Source organism: Trachemys scripta, chromosome 12, assembly GCF_013100865.1.
Source record: "Trachemys scripta elegans isolate TJP31775 chromosome 12, CAS_Tse_1.0, whole genome shotgun sequence".
Lineage (NCBI taxonomy): Eukaryota > Metazoa > Chordata > Testudines > Emydidae > Trachemys > Trachemys scripta.
The window spans coordinates 30,209,878-30,228,889 of record NC_048309.1 but is presented as its reverse complement, the minus strand read 5'-3'; the positions used below and the strand labels follow the sequence as shown (position 1 = coordinate 30,228,889).

Below are 19,012 nucleotides of genomic sequence, written 5' to 3'. Positions count from 1 at the left end.
GATGTAATTTTTAAACCATTTACACCAGGACAGAGGCGCCATGGACGCTCTGGTTCTGGGTAACCAGGCTAATTTCCACTGAGTTTAGGTCAGTTAGGGATTGCTTTAAATAGAAATCAGCGCTTCCATGTGGTTTTGTACTGGTTGAAATAAATAGGTTGGAAATCAGACTTTTAGCTAACCTAGTGTGATTCTGCATACAAGGACCCCGGTTCCTGGCAGCTGCTTTATCATCACAAAGGCCTTTTCCATTGGAGCAAATCCAGGCAGAAGATTTGGCCTTCAGGAATGTCCTGGAGCAGTGGGGAGGTAGCTCTCTGGCTTCTCATGGTTACTGCTTAGAGGAATGCTGCTCTCCCTGGCCATCCTTTTGTGAACAGTGGGGTGATGTCTCTGGCCAGCCCAACCCCTGGTCTCCAGTGCCTTTTCCTGTGGCTGGGCCAGGACTGGAAACAGCTCTCTGGATATGTTCTTGCAGATGCTTCTGATGGGCATTAGCGCTGTCACAAAGCCCGTCCTGGCTGGTCAGGCCCTGCCATTTGCCCAGCTGGTAAATGTTCTAAACTCAATCTGATCCTGTTTTGCACCACAAAACCAATGATATACCTGAGCTACATTGTTATTTCCATCCTCTGGACAGATGACCTAAACTCCCTCATAGATTTCCACCACAACTTCAACAACCACCACCCATCCATCAAACTCCCTAGAACACTCCCACACCAGCATCAACTTCCTGGACACCTGGATTAGCTTCAACAATAGAAGCCCCCAAACAGCTATATACAAGAAAACCGGTAATCACCACATCTACCTCCACAAATCCAGCAACCACCCCATACACACCAAAAAATCAGTTATCTACAGCCAGGCACTCAAATATCACAGAATTTTCTCTGAAGAGAAAGGGAGACAAAATTAAACATACTTAAAACCACCTTCACTAAACAAGGACACTCCACCAGAGAAGTACACCACATCGTGGAATGGGCCACCCAAATACTCTAGGAGATCCTGTTTCAGTACAGAAAAAAACAAAAAAAACCCACAGACTGCACACCCCTAGCTGTCATCTGTCAACCCACACTGGAACCCATATGGGGGATCATCAAATAATAATAACCCTTATTTGATGAACACCACATCAGAAAGAAATCATTCCCCAACCTCTCTTCTGGCTTCAAAAAACCTCCAACTCAAAGCAGCACTAGACCCTGCCAGAGCAATAGATACAAAACCTGGAGCCAAATCACCTCTGTTACGATAACCAGTACTCCCTACACCACACCTTTCAAGATTCATGGGTCCTACAGATGCTTTATCACAACACATGTTGTGCCTCATTCAGCGCATCACATACCCCAATAACAAATATGTGTGTGAAACCAGACAATCACAATGCTTCCGACTGAACTCACACAGAAAAACAATAAGACAAAAACACTGTATCTCCCGTGAGTGAACGCTTTTCACAAAGTGATCTCACTCCATAGCTGATCTTTCAGTACTTGTCCTCAAAGGAAACCTGCACAACACCTTCAAAAAATGTGCCTGGGAACTTAAATTCATAACTCTGCTAGATACCAAAAACCATGGACATAACAGGAACACTGGTTTTATGTCTCATTACAATTTGTAACACCTTACACTTCCTGCTATCCTTAATTGCCCTCTTGAAACCCTCTGTGTGTAACAATCTAGCTTCCAATTGCCCACTTCTTTTTAAGGGACTTCCCCCCCCACATGCATTACCCCTTCTGCTTAATTCCAACTTGTATTTAGCTCAGACACTGCTTCTTTCTCCAGATCTGAGGAGGAGCTCTGTGTAGCTCGAAAGCTTGCACCAAAAGAAGTTGGTCCAATAAAAGATATTACCTCACCTACCTTGTCTCTCTGCTGTTTTACTAGCAGTTGTGTGAGTTAGCCCATCACAGTGGGGAAGGGACTGATTGGCTGGTTTAAACTAGTGTCTCTAGTGCCTTTTCATGCTGGGCCATGGATTTAAAGGGCTCTCTGGCAACATTCTTGCGGATGATTAGAAAGCCAGTGCTCTGCAAAGATCAGCTTGGGTAATGTGCTCCCTACAGTTAATAGGGCCAGGCAGCTGCATGCAGACTTGTGTAGTGTTTCAAGACCTGGGCTGGCTGGGTGAGGTCTGGATCTGAAGACACAGTCACAAACCCCTGCCACTTCCACAGATGGAAAAAGGCACTTCTGGTAGAGCTCCCACCTACAAGCCCAGCAGCAGTTGGGGCTCCAGGAGCATCCTCACTTTATGAACCTCTTGGCTAGGTGCTGGGTCAGGTCCATCACTAGTAAGGCAGGAGCTCTTCCCCATGTAAGCGCAGGATCCTTCCACTGCCTCCTTGGCATCACTTCAGACTAGTCAATTCACAGCCCAGCTCTGTGCCCGGTTGGGCTGATGGAGAGGAAACAAAGGCTTTGTCCGCACTTCAAAAGTTTTGGCTCACTCACAAAGGTATTTTGGTGCATAACTCCCATGAAAATGAAAGGGAGCTAGACACCTAAATACCTTTTTGGATCTGGGCTTTACTGCTCTACCTGTGCCAGCAAAGTGGCAACCTCTCCTCGCTAGTGTAGCTGCAGTTATACTAGTATGAGTGTGCTTAGACGGGTGCAGCTTATTCCAGTGGGTGGAGCAGGATGAGCTGTACAGCTATTCAGGCCATGTCTACATTAGCAAGCTCACAGCAGCACTGCTGTACCACTGCAGCTGTGCTGCTGTAAGATCTCTCATGTAGCCGCTCTATGCTGACGAGAGGGAGCTCTCCCATTGACGTAAATAAACCACCCCCAACGAGGGTAGCTCTCCCACTGACATTGTGCTGTGAACACTACCACTTATGCCGGTGAAACTTGGGTGGGTGTGTGTTTTTTCACACCCCGAGCGACAAAAGTTTTGCCAACGTAAGTGGTAGTGTAGACATGGCCAAAGTGCCATGTACCGACAAGTGCATCTGCTCTAGGGTGTTACTGGTATGGCTGTGGCAGTAAGGAATCACAACCCTCACCACCAGGTGTGCTGGTGACATGTTTTAAGTGTAAAGCAGGTCCCAGAGCTGCACAGTGTACATTGCTGATGGCTGCACAGCCAAACCCTCTAGGGCCAGGGAGTAGGAGCAGTGGCAGAGGACAGCCTAGCTGCACTGTGCAGGGAGAGGCCTGGGCACACAAGGGGCTACCCAGTGCTACTCAGATGGTGCTGCCCAGCTGAGTGCGACAGCTTAATTGGTGGGAGCAGCACATACACCTGCCCTGGCTGTAAAGAGTTAATAAGAGGGGTTTGTTTGACACCAAGAGAAGTGGCCTAACAGTTGGGGAACAATGAACACATGGGCATTTGGGGCAAACTTTCAGCCTTTCATACAGGGGGAAGGAGCATGTCCTTGGGGCAAGGGCTTGGAGGAACGTGAGCATGAGCAGCCTGGAGGTTGGCTTATGGAGAGAAGAGGGGGAGCAAGGGGCATGAGGGTGAAGCAGGAATGTCAGCCACTGAAGAGCTAGGTCCTGGGGTGTTACTAGGGCCCAGAACAGGCTGTATTGGGCTCTATGGGTGGCTGGGGGATGTGCTGACAGGGTTGGAGTGTGCAAAGAGGCATTGCCTGAGTTGGGGTTGGATGGGAATTGAGACCTGCAAGGTCAGACACTGGGATCCAACGGCCTGGTGCTGGATGGGCCCTTTCCCAAGCACATATAGGACAAACCCCCTCTTGAGCACCCCTTATGGCCTGAGGTGGCCCTATAGGCTGGCTGCCTCAGTTTCCCCTTTCAAGGGGCTCCTTAAATAAATTCTACACCCAGGCTTTCCATCCAGTACCACCCCTTCTTGGGGTCTAGTTTTATTAACAAATGTTCAAAATAAAGTCAACTCTAGTCCATCCATTTCCCCTCTTATCAGGTCACTGCCAGGCCTTCCCTGCCTGAGTCTCACTCTCCAGACCCAGGTTCCCGTGCTGGAGTCGCTCTTAGCAGCCTCTGTACTCCATTTTGCTTCCCCGAGCTTCCTCCTCTGTAGCTTCCTGATGCTCTTTGTAGGGGACCCACTGATCTCTCTCAGCTGTGCCCCTCAGTAACCAGGGTTGGTTGGCCCCAGGCTTCCAGCTCAGAAGGGGCAAGTCACCTGTTACACAGCCCCCCTGGCAGCCTGCTGGTTGGCCCGACAGTGACTCACTGAGATGCTGGGCTGAGTTAGAGTCTGTTTGTGTAGGGTGGTGGTGGCTGCTCTCAAACACCTGGCACTAAAACAGACTGTGACCTCTAGTGTCACCAGGGACCCTCAGAGCAGTCTGGTCTGCAAGGGACCCTGCCTTTATGTGCTTTCTCCTTTAGAACTGCTGCTGGTAATGCCTGCTCAGACACTTCCCCAGGTGTGCTGGCCGCAGGGGGAAGGTCTAAGAGGAGAAAGAAGGGGCTTTTTTAGCACTTTACCTTCCCCTCTTGCTCTCTTATAACCCCTTGGGAAGCTTGTTGAAGTTTCCTTACACTACTGGTTTCTTATTGTAGGATCTCTCATAGGCACTGGGCAATGCACTCTGGTTTGTTATTGTAGGGTCCCTTACAGATGCTAGGCTAGTTTGTTATTGTAGGGTCCCTTGCAGATGCTGAGCTGGTTTGTTATTGTAGGTTTCTTCTTGAGCGCTGGGCCATGTGCTAGTTTATTGTTATAGGATCTTTCATGGGCACTGGGCTGTGCACTCTTGTTTGTTATTGTAGGGTCCCTTGTGGTCATTGGGCTGCATGTGCTGGCTTGTGTTTGCAAGTGGTCACTGAAGCACCCTTTCAAACTGATCTAAGGAACGCCATGGACTCTGCAAACACACAAAGCAAACTTCAGGAAGTAGGTCCTTTGTGAGGCCTTGAAATGTGACTCTCCTGTGTGTACGGAGGCCCTTGGTGCGCAGCGGATGTGCTGTCTGGCTGTGCTTGGTTAACGCCCAGCGTGGGGACCCCACTCTGGAATTCACAGGCCTCCAGAACACAAGCGGAACCCTGCCCAGTGGCTTGTGTTGTGGCACTTTGGACCAGTAATCACAGGTCACTGAACCATTCTGAGAGGCATGGGGGCGGCAGAGCTGGGGACTGAGCCACTTGTCCAATGTGTGGCCATTGTTGGAAGTACCAGCTTAAATGTGGAAATAGGAGCCAACTCTGAGTGCCCTCTTCTGACCAATTTGGCTCACATCCATAGCATGCCCAGATGTGTGCAGAATTCAGCCTTTCAGTACATAGGAGCATAAATGGTTACATGCTTGTCCCATGGTTATAGAATTTCCAAAGAATTCTACCTCCTTGATGATTCCTAAAACCAAAGCTTTGTTCGCAGGCAGGTCAGGTTTCCTTCAGGGCTTGCCCCAGCCCCTGCAAATCAAAGAAGTGCCAAGGGAAGGGAAAAGCCTCCAATGTCCCTTGGCACCTGGATATCCCATTGCACAGTGTCAGGGACACACTGCACTCCTAGGGAGAGCACTTGTACTCGCACAGTGTGATCTGCAAGGCAAACCCTGAACTCCAGCCTCAGCAGCAGGCGTTACAGAGATGCTGGCTCTGGCTCTAGAGTTGAGTTTTCCCACTAAAGCAAGGATTCAACTTCTTTGCCAGCTTTTCAGGGGAAATTAGTGGCACTTAGTCACTATTGTATCATTAATACCAAGTATTCATTTAGCTATTTTGCATATTGCAGATAATTTGCATAGATATTCCAATAATCAAAAAATGGAATGTGGCTTTAGTGCTGGTGAAGGCATTGGCCTGAGAACCCAAGTGAATGGAGGTCCCTTATTTATCTACAGGGCGGCAGCAGGACACACTTCTCCAACACACCACTCTGCCTGCCATAAGCCTGGGTCATCAGAGGGCTGCCATTTAGTGCTAAGCATGGAGAGGAGTGTGTAATGTGGGACCTGGAACTGAGACCTACCAAACTCTTCAGTCCCAATTGAGCGGGGCTAGATTCAATCTGGTGCCATACGGGGAAAGGCTGTGTAACCCATCAGCTATGTCCTGAGGCACTGGATCCTGCAGCAAGTGCTGACATCAGAGGGGTCTCAGAGAGAGATTATGGAGGGGCTGCTCCTTGCTCCAGAGCTGTGTCTTGAGTTGGGATTTGTACTTCAAAGAGGGGATTCAGCTGCTTTGGTATATATGAAAAATACACTGTGTCCTCCCCAAACTACAGCCCTGTGGTTTGGAACAGAAGGAGGCTTCTGAGAATTTCCAATTCATTAATAGATTTGAATTCCATTTTTGTTATTAAGAATTATCTTAATAATGGAATAGTGCAGGCTCTTCAGCCCTCCGTAGAGTTGTCACTCACTGAAAACTTGTGCACAGACCTTTTTAGATTATTGATCACTTTTATTCCCCTTCCCAAAGCTTGGGCACTTGGAACGTCTTATATATCTGTGGGTGTTCAGCAACCATGGTATCCGGGTGTTGCAGGCCGTTCTGGGTGTTACAGAGCAGTGGTCTGAGCCTCCAGATCCACCACTGAGCCCTGCTCTCAGCCAGGCCACTCACTGGGCCAGCACTTCACTCCACAGCTGGGGTCAACACACCCCCTCTGCGACCCAGAAGCAATGAGCTCATGGGCCCTGGATTCTGAGGGGTGGGAGTCTCCTGTGGCCTCTCTCCCCCACTTGCTCACCATTCATTCCTGTGGCCTCCCAAGTCTCTGATCCTGAGAAACTGTAGTTGCCCATGGCGCTTGCTCTGCCTGTCTCGACATGTGCCGGTGAGAGCGGCTGCAGGAGGCAGGGTCAGGCAGGAAATCTGTCTAGGAAAGGAAGCATGTTCCTCATTACTTCTTGCACCACCCTCCCTCTTTGGTCTCTCTCCTGGTGAGTGTCAGCAGGCAGTGGGGGCTGTCCAGTCCCTAGCAGTGCAGGGACAGCCAGTGATCCGTACGTGCTGTGCTAGCCCTGAGATTTTTGATCTCTTCCTTCCCTTTCACACTGGAATGGCCAGGCTGAAAGCATCCAGATCGAAAGGCACACTGCTCCCACTTCTCACAGGCTCGTGAGACTGGGAAGCTGAAAAGGAGCCTGGCCACCCCTTTCCCCATGCTCATTGTAATTTCATCCTGTTTATTACTTGCAAAGAAAGAGTCATGTTTTTGGCTGACTTGTGAGCATCCCTCAGTCACTGTCTATCTCTGGTAGCTTTTCTGAGAAACATTTCCTATAAAAAGCAACAGAGGGTCCTGTGGCACCTTTGAGACTAACAGAAGTATTGGGAGCATAAGCTTTCATGGGTAAGAACCTCACTTCTTCAGATGCAAGTCTATGTATTTCCTATAATACATCCTGTCCCGGTTTGAAACACCACATGGAGCTCAGGGTCTCCCACAGCCCCAATCCCAGTGAGAGTCCTACAAAACAGTCCTCTCTTCAGGGGAAAGTAAACCCCATTAAGCCAGGGTGCCCTAGTCTAGCCCCAGAGCTGTCTGGTCACTTTATTGTTCCCCTTATCATGGCCTGTTTTGCCAGCTTTGGAGGTTGCTGTGCTGGTTTTAACCCTGTCTGCCTGAGGCTGGGAGCAGTGGGAGGAGGGGATTGACTTCTTTCAGTGGTTAGTGTTGAAGAAATTGCAAAAATAAACAAACACCAGAAGCAGGACGAAGCAGAGAATATGCCAAACTGCTTCGGGTTTGCCCAGCCCGTGGTGTCAGGAGTGGCCTGGGTGTGTCTGATCCTTTAGAAGGAAGCACCAGTGACCCTGTGATCGCACTGCCCAGCACTGTGTCTGGCTGGGCGGCAGCCTCCTGTCTGCATGCTGAATGAAACACACTGCACACTCCCCAGGGATAACCAGCATCCCATTTGGGGTTTCCCTATGCCCTCTCTAGGACAGCGAGGCAGCTGTAAAGAGGTTGCAGGGCAGGCATAATTCCTGGGAACGCCTGCCTGGCCATGGAGCCAGCTCTATGTTACCTCCACAGCAGGTCTGAGTGCACTGTGTGTGTAGAGGTCAAGCAGGAGGTGGCAACTCCGAAACCCTGCAAAGCCCTATGAGGCCACTGAGGCAGAGGTGCTAGGCCCCCACAGTCCCTGAATAGGGGAGGTGCAAACTTCCCCCTCTCTGCCCCGGCACCAGCAGGAAGTGGGTTCTGCTCCTGGGGGGCACTGGGTTGGGATCCAGAAGGCCTGCATTCAGCTCCCAGCTCTGCTACTGACCTTGCTGGGCTCAGCTTCCCCTCTGTCAAAGGGAGGAGTGAGACTTACACTTCTGTACAGTGCTCTCCGCTGGATGGTTGCAAAACTACAGAAGTGATGATTGTTATTGTTTATTGATAGTTTTATGCCAAACATCCATCTGCTTAGCAGCGTGCAGCAACACCACACTGAACGCTGTCCTGCTCGAACAGTCTGGTACCCAGTGCAGTCCTGTGCATGACACTGCACCGGGCAACCTCGGCAGAACAGTCAGGCTGTGTTGTAAGCATCATGGTCTATGTGTAACACCACCCCTAGACTTGTAAAGATCCATAGGGTCTGGAGACTGACAGGGCCCTGGCAGCCCCCACCTGCCATGTCTGTAGGGGCCATTTGCTAATGCTCCTCCTTTCTACTCTCTTTGCAGCTGTCTCATTCCCTGATGTCTGGCGCCTCACTCCCTTGCGAGTACAAGCCCCAGGCCCCCTTTGCCAGCAGCGCCGATCGGGAGGACCTGTGTCCCCACATGAACATTGCAGACTTGGCCAGTCACTACCAGCGCCCGGAGGAGGAGCCTGGCGAGGCTGTACAGAAGAGGACGCCATCCCAGAATGGCATGCAGGACAGTGGGGGTGGGGGCACCGGGGTGAAGAAGAAACGGAAGAAAAAGGCCCTGGGGGAGTTGGAAGTGGGGGAGAAAGGAGCCTTGGAGAGAGAAATGAAACCAAAGAGGAAGAGAGAGCCCAAAGAGCCAAAGGAGCCCAAGAAACCCAGAGAGCCCAAGAAACCCAGGGAGCCCAGGCAGAAGGAGGCAGCCAAGAAACCCAGGAAACCCCGGGAGGCCAAAGCCCCCAAGGAGCCTAAAGAAAAGAAGAGCAGCACTGAGCCGGCCCCCAAGGCAAAGCCCAGAAAGGCCAGGTGGGTCTTGTTGTGTGTTCCGTGCTGCGGGGTCCTGCCTCAACCACACTGCAACCAGGCCAGGGCAGGGTGGTAGCTTCTAGGAGCAGACCAGGGCCACCTTTCCCTTTAGTCCAGAAGGGCATTGTGTGGTGGGACTAGGGGGCTCCCTCTATTGGAGGCAGGATGGCCGCTGGCATACTGGAGTGAACTGTGTGGGCAGCACCCTTTGGGCACTCCTGTCTGCAGGGCTCTCACTGAGATTGACCTACAACATGTGTGTAGACCACTGCGGTATCTAGTGGTTGGGCAACACAACACCCAGCCCTGTTAGCACCATGCTGTGCACGATCCTGTGTCCTCCCCTCCCTGGCCCCTGCGCTGGGTGTATTGTCACCGCATGGGGGCATCAGGTGGGAGTCATTCCGGAATGGGGCAGGTTTGTATTGAGGCACTTACTGAAATGGTGGTGACACAAGACGGGCCTTTCAGTCTGTTTGACAAGGAGGCTGCTGTTCCCATTCCAAGGCAGTTGTAGAAGTAGTCGGGGTATAGGAGAGTAAATCTGTCCAGAGCATTTCAACAAATGGGGGAAGCGGGCCACATGCACTCCAGCCAGACTTGGGGGTTTGAATAGTGCCTGGAACCCTTTGCATGAGTGTGGGAATAGCAAGGATGTTAATAACAGCACTAGGGTGAGGCTCTTCCTCTGGCAGGCCTGTCACACAAGGATCTCAAAGCACTTTGTAAACCCTCCCAGCCCGAATAAGGAAGGTAAGTTTTAGCCCAGCTTTACAGACGAAAACACCGACCGAGAAAGGAGTGAGTGTTAGAAACAGAATCCACGAATCCCATCTGTGACTTCCCTGCTCTAACCACTAGATCCCACTATCTCCCTAGAACTAAATTTTAGGTTGCCTTAAGCTCCCAATAGAATGCATGATACACTGCAACAGAGGGAGAGGGGAAGAGTCAGCTAAAGGTAGTGTAGCTCTAAGAGGGCCTGTGAGTTCTTTTGTGTTGCATAATGTAACACTGCTGCCTTTGCTTGTCTCTCCTCCCTTTAATTAACGAGGTGATGGGCCAGTAGAGAAGCTCCCATTCCTGGGGAAAGCTGGTTAATTGGTAATATGCACAGATAATGGATCGGGTCTCTGCAGCTCCAGCTGCATTTGATTTACTATCTGTCCGGCTGGCTAAAATAAATGTTTTTGGAGGGTTCTGTAACACACACACTTATTGATTGGCGTCTGGGTGCTGTGGCATGCTATGCATAATCCATATGCTGAGAGCATTTCTATGATGTAAGTACCTGTGGGAGTGCAGTGCTGGCAAGAGACAAACATCCCCGAGCGCTCCCAAACTTTGCCTATGCAAGGCCTGCGTTTGCAGCTCAACAGGAGCTGGAGCTACCAACTTTGTGTGAAATGGGGCAGCCGGCAGCTGCCCTGGTCTGTGCAGTGGAGCCCCCTGCAGACAGGTCTACACCCTGCCCTCAGTGTGTGGTGTTCCTCAAGCTCAGTGCATTACAAGCACCTAGGAAAAGCCGCTCTGGCTGCATGGGTCTTCAAGCCAGGGCAGCTCTGGACAAACCAAGAGGCACAAGCAGTGCCTCTGAGCGCAGGGGCAGGGGCAGGGCCAAGCAAAGCTTGAGGAGGAGTTGAGTGGACAATGAGGAGGAGAGCAGGAAGAGGGAGGGCAGTGAAGGCATGGGGAGGGCAGACAGAGATGGCATTGCGATGTAGGCAAGCGGGCTGGGCAGAGGCCAGTGCTGGCTAGGGAAGTGGGGAGGGAAGCGGGGAGGGGCTCGAAGGTGGGAAGTGACAGCAGGGCAGAACAGCCAGGAAGGAAGGGGAGTTTAGCACCAGTGTTTTGCCTGGGCTAGGGGTGGGGGCTGCAGACAAGGGTCAGAGGAGGGAGTGGGGCAAAGGGGCAGCAGAGAGGTGGGCTGGACAGAGGTGAAGAGGGGAGTTTGTTCCTCCTGTGTCAGAGTGAACCAGCAGCCCTGTTCTCCCAGTGCTGGGCAGGGTGGGAAGCTAACATGCCAGGCCCGGGCCAAGGGGAGGCAGGCCCCTGCCCTCAGCACCTGCCTGGCCCTTCCCATTCTCAGCATGCTGGTTCCCTACCTGCTGCTCATGCCCTGCAAGGAGGAGACCAGCTCATCTGTCCCCACCCTGCAGGCGGGCGAGAGCCTCGCTACCCTGCCTGAGGCCCCAGGTTTAGCACCACGCACTCTCCACTAGGCCATGCTGCTTTTCATGAACAGCTCCTGCATTCTATTTGCTGCTGGCGCTTGTCCCGGCCCCTTTCCCTGCAGGGTGGGCATCTGAGTTTGGGGCTCATGCTCTCCAGGCTGGCTGCACTGCAGAGGCAGCTTCTACCAGCCCTGCCGGGGAGGGTGAAGAGCAGGTTGTGGTTATTTCTGGTGGCCCCTCCATCACGCACACAGTTCTGGCTAATGTGGGAGTGATATGAATAATCTGCTTGGGGAAGGCAGGGTCAACCTGGGCCTGGGATGGAATAGGTGGTTCTTTACTAGGAGAGGGAGGGCCTGGTCAGGCCAGGCAGCACTACGCAGCCATCTCTGGATGCAGATGGTAAGATTGCCACACTCTCTCTAAAGACCTGAGCATAGTGGCACAGTCTCCTGTAAATGATTTCTAACACATGGGTTCATGAATGGAAGGTTTGTTAATTGTGACACACCAGTCAGTCTCTTGGGTGGAAGTTACACAGGCAGTGCGTTTTCAGGCTTTAATTGTATTATGGGTGCAAGGCTAAGCCACTTTTGGCCTAAATGTCACATTTGTCTCAATCACTTTTTACAAACCCTGGCCGACCCATGAACCTGGGGGGCACAATCCAACAGATGCATCTTGTGTTCAACAACCCTTCCTCTGCAGCCTGGCAGACATTGCGGCATGACCTAGTGCAGGGATTGGCAACCTTTGGCACGCGGTCTGCCAGGGTAAGCACCCTGGCGGGCTGGGCCGGTATGTTTACCTGCTGTGTCTGCAGGTTCGGCCGATCGCGGCTCCCACTGGCCGCGGTTCGCCGCTCCAGGCCAATGGGGGTGGCGGGACGCGGCAGCCAGCACATCCCTCGTCCCATGCTGCTTCCCGCAGGAAGGGAGGGGTAGCTCAGTGGTTTGAACATTGGGCTGGTAAACCCAGGGTTGTGAGTTCAATCCTTGAGGGGGCCACTTAGGGTTCTGGGGCAAAATCAGTACTTGGTCTTGCTAGTGAAGGCAGGGGGCTGGACTCGATGACCTTTCAAGGTCCCTTCTAGTTCTAGGAGATAGGATATCTCCATTAATTTTAATTTAACAAGCTGGTGCCTCCCTCCTCTGGGTCATTACCCTGTTCGTTACTCTTTGTTGTTTGTGTGCCAGTACTGCCGAGTGGCCCCAGCTGAGCTCAGGGCCCCTATGGGCTGGGGAGAGAGAGTCTTTGCCCCAGAGAGTTTGCACTCTGAACAGCTGAGGTGGGGAGAGGCTGGCCCAGTGGTTAGGGTACTCCCCTGGGACTGTGAGTACTGGGTTCAAGTCCCTGCTCTGCCACAGACTGCCTGCGAAACCTTGGGCCAGGCACTGCATCTCTCTGGGCCTCAGTTCCCCTCTGTTCAATGGGGGAATATCTAGGAGCGAGGCAGGGGACTGAGGCCCAGAGAGAGTCAGTGACTTGCCCTAGGTCACACGGAGCTGTGAGCCAGGAACTGCCCAGTCCCAGAGCACTGAGCACAAGCCCAGAGTTGCTGTCCTGTGCCCCTTTTGCCCTGCTCGACGCTGAAAAGATTGAAACAATTAGACATCAAAGTGAAATAAAATCTGACTGAGTCGAAGTCTGGTGTAGCTCAGTGAGCTCTTAGATGTGCTAGGACAGCTTATGCCTGCACCGTGGATCTGAGGACTCTTCCACAGGCAGTTCTGTAGCATGGGCTGTCACCTGCGTGTGAGGCTGCTGGAGGCGCTAGTGAGACAGTTTGGATGCAGTGCCATCAGTATGTAGGTGACACGCAGCCCTAGGCCTCTTCTTCATTGGACCAAGATGGTGCAGGGATTCTGGGGCTTGAAGGAGAGGGAGCTGGGTAAAGCTCAGAGCAGACCAGCCAGGGGTGATGCAGGCGCATCAGGGGGGGCTGCTCTGGGTATGGAGGAGGGTGGCCTGTGGTTTTTCCAGCCGGTTTGCAGCTTGGTGCTCCTGGCCCCCAACTGTGAAAGGATTCCTGAGTGGCTTCATTGGCCTGAAGCCCTTTGATCCTCCAGGCCTTTCCTCTCTGCTCCAGGCTTTGTGACTTGCTCTGACTTCTCCCTGTTGGGGTCGCCTCTGTGTGTGGTGTGGTGACAGCAGGAGGGTCCAGAGCCTGCACTCCCCTCCCATTGCTTTCAGCTGCAGTTCAAGGTGTTGACGCTGGTCTGGAGAGCCCTATTGGAGCGCTGGACATGGCATTCCCAATGAGGAGTCTCTGTTGCTCACAGCTCGCTTCCCCCAGACTTTGTGCTGGGGCCTTTATACATTTAAGAGAGAGAGAGATGAGACAGCCCCGGTCCCGAGGAGAAGGTGGCCCGGTCATCTCCCCACAACTGTGTGAATCCATCCAGCACCCCTGCGTTCCCACATCTGCCCATGTCCTGCTCACGTCGTGGCAGCGCTGCAGCAGCTCAGAGCTCCCTGCTTCCGCGGTGGCAGCGCTGCAGCGGCTCAGGGCTCCCTGCTTCCGCGGTGGCAGCACTGCAGCGGCTCAGGGCTCCCTGCTTCCACGGTGGCAGCGCTGCAGCGGCTCAGGGCTCCCTGCTCCCGCACTGGCGGCGGTGTGGTGGCGCAGGACTCCCTGCATCTGCGGTGGTGGCACTCTTGTCGTGCAGGACTCCCTGCTCCCGCGTTGGTGGTGCTGCGGTGGCGCAGGGCTCCCTGCTCCTGCGTTGGTGGCAGGGCTGGCTTTAGGCCAAGTCCCCCAATTCCCCTGAATCGGGCCCTGCGCCTAAGAGGGCCCCGTGTCCTAAAGAAGAGCGCCTAACTTAGGCGCCTTTTTAATTTTTACTCACCCGGCGGTGGTCCGGGTCTTCAGTAGCACTTCGGCGGCACGTCCTTCAGTGCCACGGAAGACCCAGAGTGAGTGAAGGACCCGCCGCCAAAGTGCTGCCAAAGACCCAGGCCGCCGCCGGGTATTCGAATCGGGCTCTGCACTTCCTAAGGCCGGCCCTGGTTGGTGGCGCTGCGGTGGCGCAGGGCTACCAGCTCCCACGTTGGTGGCGCTGTGGTGGTGCTGTGGTGGCGCAGGACCCCTGCTCCTGAGTTGGTGGCACAGGGCTCCCCGCTCCCGCGGTGGTGGCGCTGCGGTGGCACAGGGCTCCCCGCTCCCGCGTTGGCAATGCTGCGCCAGTTCCCAGCTCCCATGTTGAGGGCGCTGCAGTGGCGCAGGACTCCCTGCTCTTGCTTGTTGCTCATGGCCTGTTTCACAATGAGGGGCAGCGCGTCTTCCCACTACCTGTTTCAGATGCAGTATGTTGCTCTGGCGTAGGTTGCTGGGGAGGCTGTGCCAGCTGCATCCCTCTCTTGAAGAGAGAGCCCAACACTGACTTCCAGGGGGAGCTAGCGTTCTGGGGAGAATGCAGATGAACAGAGAGAATATCTTCTGCCAGGCTTTAGGCTGTCATCCCTCACCCATTGTGTGCCCCCCGAGCCTGCCTCCCTCTCTGAAGCGGTGCCTTACTGATGGGGACCGTGGCAGCGCTGCAGATAGGATTCCACAGTTTGCCGCAGGGTAATGTGCTTGGAGCAATCGCTCCTGGCGAAGGATGATGTTTTGGGTAAAGCATGGGACCGGGAATCCAGAAATGTGGGTTCTGCTGCTGACTCTGCCACTGACATGCTGTGCGAGCCCCGGGCAGTCAGTTCAGCTCTCCTTCCCTCTGTGAGCTAGAGATACTACCCCCAAGGGTGTTGTTAGGAAACAGGCAGGTCCCACACCTACAATGGGAAGCACTGCACTGAGTGTTACCCTGCAGGCAGTGAGTGTCCCAGAGTAATGGTGTTCCTGGCATCAAGCAGGCATTTTATGAGGATCAGTTCATTAATGTCTGAAAGGAGCTTTGAGCTCTCCAGGTGGGAGGTGGGAGAGGAGGTGATAGTCCTCTCCTCTCAAAACTGGTGTCTCCTCTTGCCAGCTGACTGCAGGGCCTGGTTATATCATCATCTCTTTAGCAGGCACCGGGATAATAGATGTCTTTCCCCAATCTGTTTGCCAAGCACTTGGGTTTGATACCCTTAGAAACGAGAGGGCTCTGTCTCAGACGGCCCAGTGCGAGCTAGCAGTATTACTGGCTCAGGGAAGACTCACAACTCCTTCCACTTTGCCCACACGGAGCTGACAGACTGGGGTATCAGAACCAAAGTGGGGCAAGACATGAGGTAACTGATCAGATTTCTCATGTTCATTTCCTTCTGCAGAGGACTGAACTGTTTCAAATAGAGCTTCCAGGGGAGCAGTCCATAGGGCATGTGGGCCAGGAAGCCAGGGTTGCACTTTGCACTCTGAGGTCTGCAATAATAACTGTACTTTGTAGCATCTTCAGCCTGTGGATCTCAGAGGTGGGAAAGTGTCGCCTCCATGCTTATCATGGGGAAACAGGAGTGCAGAGGGTACAGCCAATGTATCACAGAGCAAGGTCGTCTTCTTCAAGTGATGGTCCCTCTTGTATTCAACTGAGGGTTCTGTGCGTGCGCCTGGAGCTGGAGCTTTTGATAGTAGTGTCTGTTGGTCCACGCATGCCCCCTTGGTCCGCCTCATGGTTACGACTGAGGCGATAAAGGGCAGGACAGACTGACCATGCACTCACTTCCTTCTCACCACCGCGTGGTCAGAATTGGAGCCTCTTTGTTTCTCTTGTCTCTTGTGACGCATTTCTGCAAACTGAGAAAAAAGACTCTTATTCTTGTACATAGTTAATAGTTTTGTTATTTTTGTAGTTGTTTCAGTGGTAGTTCTTAGGATTTTAAGGAGCGGGGACGCCATTTTAACTGGTCGTCCCGATCTCTCCCCTTCCCCCTCTCCATCTTCCCAGCACCCAGGCCTGATATTGGATTATGCTGAAGACTCCAGGGTTCAAGATCTGCGCTTCCTGTCATCACTCATTCTCAGTCAGTGACAAGTACCAATGCTGCCCTTATTACTTGGGGGAGGCACAAGTTGCATCCAGGTGCAGTATCTGTCTCTCCTTCCCTGCACGTACGCGGAAAGGCTGGGCTCTTCACTTCAAGAAGCACCTCATTGAGGTCACCATGAGACTGCAGTTGGATCCAGGCCAGGGAACATCCCTGTACATTGGCCTGAGCAAGCTAAGAAAATGTCTCCTACCACAAACCTCCAGTCTATTTCCGCCAGTACCAGTGCTGTGGACCCGCATTGGGGCCTAGCTGTGAGGCAAGGAAGCCTGCACATAAGCATGGCAGTAAGTCTTACTCTATGTCCAAGAATAACACTGCCCCATCCATGAGTTCCGGCCACAGAGAAGCAGTGCGTTCCAAGGCGCACAAGCACAACAAGAAGCTGCACAGACCATTGTGTCTGTCAGCCCCATCCACTGAAACTCATACTCCTTCCAGATCGGCACTGCCAAGGTCCAGGGAACCTTTGGATCCTTAGCAGTCCTCCTCTCCATTTCCGGTTCCAGCTGAAGAGCGCATGCCACTCATGCTGGGGAGACTTGGGTCAACCTCCGGAGCCGCATGAGCTGTTTGCTTTCTCTGAGGAGAGGTCTTCTTGCCCTCTGGTGCTATCACCTCTTCAGAGAGTGCGCTTCCCAAAGTTGGACTTGCCTTCTTTGGACCGTATTCCCGCCCACTCCCCAGAGCCTTCTACAGTTTCTTCAGTTCTGATGGCACCACCATTTGAACTAGCTTCTGATTTCTTGGATTCGGAAGATTTCTTCAGGGACTGAGGCCTTCCCCTTCCATACCGCTGGTGTGAGTACTTCAAGGCCCCGTCAGGTTCATGGTAGTAGCCTCCATTTACCCAGCAGTGGTGTCTTTGGTACCCTGCTCTATGGGGCCCTCCTCAACATCTGCAGTCAGATCCACGCCGGGATGGCCATACTGGGGCTCGTGGCTTCAGAATCCCACCATTGGATCCTTTCTGCTCTCCCCCCGTGAGGAATGCCTTCTCCCCTCTCCGACCATCGTCCAGCAGGCATTCAGACTCACTGTTAGGTAATGCTGAGTGCAACTCTGACGGTACCACTAGATCCGAAGCAGTTCCCCTCTACATCACCGGATGCCGCAGTGTCTTCTACTCCTCCCTCGCCACCGGATGACTTGCAACAATTTCAGGAGCTGCTTCGTAGGGTGGCTGGTGCCCTCAGCATCCCACTGGAGGAAGTGCAAGATAAGCAGCACAAACTGCTCAACATCTTACATCCTCAGTACCAGCCAAGGTGGCCCTACCAATCAATGAGGCCATCTGAGTTTCTCTTCTCCCATCCTCCACCAACTCTCTTGTGATTCAGGCAGCTACCAAATGGACCCACCAACAGCACCTGCGATCCATCCCGGCAGATAAGGAGGGCAAGCACCTGGACCTTTTGGGCCACAAGGTTTTTTCCTCTATCAACCTACAATTTTGCATTTTGAACTACTTGGCTCTGTTTGTGAAATACAACTTCCTTACCTATGGCAAACCTATGGATTTCACTGATAAACTGCCCCTGCAGGATCAGGCCCGATTCCAAGCTATCCTAGAGGAAGGGAAACTGGTGGCGAGGACGACGCTGCCGGTCGCAGATGCAGCAGACACTTCTCGCATACGATGGCTACGGGGATTGTCATAGAATCATAGCTCTGCACAGAGAGTCCTGGTTACATTCCTCCGACTTCCCGAAGGAGATCCAGACCACCATAGAAGATCTTCCTTTGACAAGTCTCACCTCTTCGATCAGAAGACTGATGACTCTCTTTACTCCCTCAAGGACTCTAGAGCCACCCTCCGGTCTCTGGTCATCTACACACCAGCACCCAAGCTCAAATTCTACTGTCCACCTCCAACCCAGCGGTTCAAAGCTCCCCAACTTTTCCAACGGTCCTATGAGCCTTCTCACAAACAGCAGAGGACCCAGCAGTCCTATCCTTCCAGTTAATCGTCATCACAACCTCCTGCCCTCAAACATCTCAGAAGTGCTATTTCTGAGAACACTCAGAGAGCCGCCAACCTCTGTGCCTCATGGCGTGCTCCCGGCCCACCCCTTTCAGTGGGTGCCTAGCTCTCTTCTTGCCCTTTTGAAGTGCAATAACAGTGGTCAAGTGAATCCTGGATGTCATTCAACATGGCTATACGATTAAGTTCCAAACACTACCTCGTCCACATCCCCGACCTCCGCTTCAGGAATCGTTCTCACAACAGTATCCTCACCGTGAAGTGGACTTCCTTCTTCAGATAGGCACGATAGAACCTGTTGCCGCAGCCCATCAGGGAGCAGGGTTCTATTCCACTTATTTCCTAGTCCCCAAGAAGACAGGCGGGTGGCAACCGATCCTAGACCTGTGTCATCTCAACCATTTAGTAGGAAAGCCAAAACTTTGTATGGCCACTCTGGCGGCTATCATTCCTTCCCTAGAAAGAAATATATGGTTTACGGCTCTTACTTTCATGTGGACAACCATCCTGCCCACAGATGATTCGTGATATTCATGGCAGATCATCATCAATTTCAGTACACATTCTCCCGTTCAGACTCTCCACTGCTCCTCATGTATTCACCAAAGTTTTCTCAGTTGTGGTGGCCCACCTCTGCTGTTGAAGGATCCTTCTATTCCCTTATCTAGATGATAGGCTGCTGGTGACACGATCAAGAAGGGAAGCTTGAGCTTCGATTTCCATGCTGCTCATGCTCCTCTCCTCCCTGGGGGTGAGCATAAACATTGAAAAATGAACTTTGGACCCCAGGTAATTGC

General features: G+C 52.7%; 1 protein-coding gene across 7 annotated transcripts in view; it reads left to right on the top strand.

Annotated features, from left to right (window-relative positions):
• The window catches only part of CHD6 (chromodomain helicase DNA binding protein 6), a 195,355-nt gene that overhangs the window by 88,497 nt on the left and 87,846 nt on the right, over window positions 1-19,012 (top strand). For all 7 annotated transcript variants that reach the window (XM_034787628.1, XM_034787627.1, XM_034787630.1 and 4 more), the window contains one exon: window positions 8,599-9,089. In XM_034787628.1, the coding sequence (XP_034643519.1) occupies window positions 8,614-9,089 (476 nt within the window). In that variant the 5' untranslated portion in view covers window positions 8,599-8,613. The remainder of the gene's footprint in view (window positions 1-8,598; window positions 9,090-19,012) is intronic.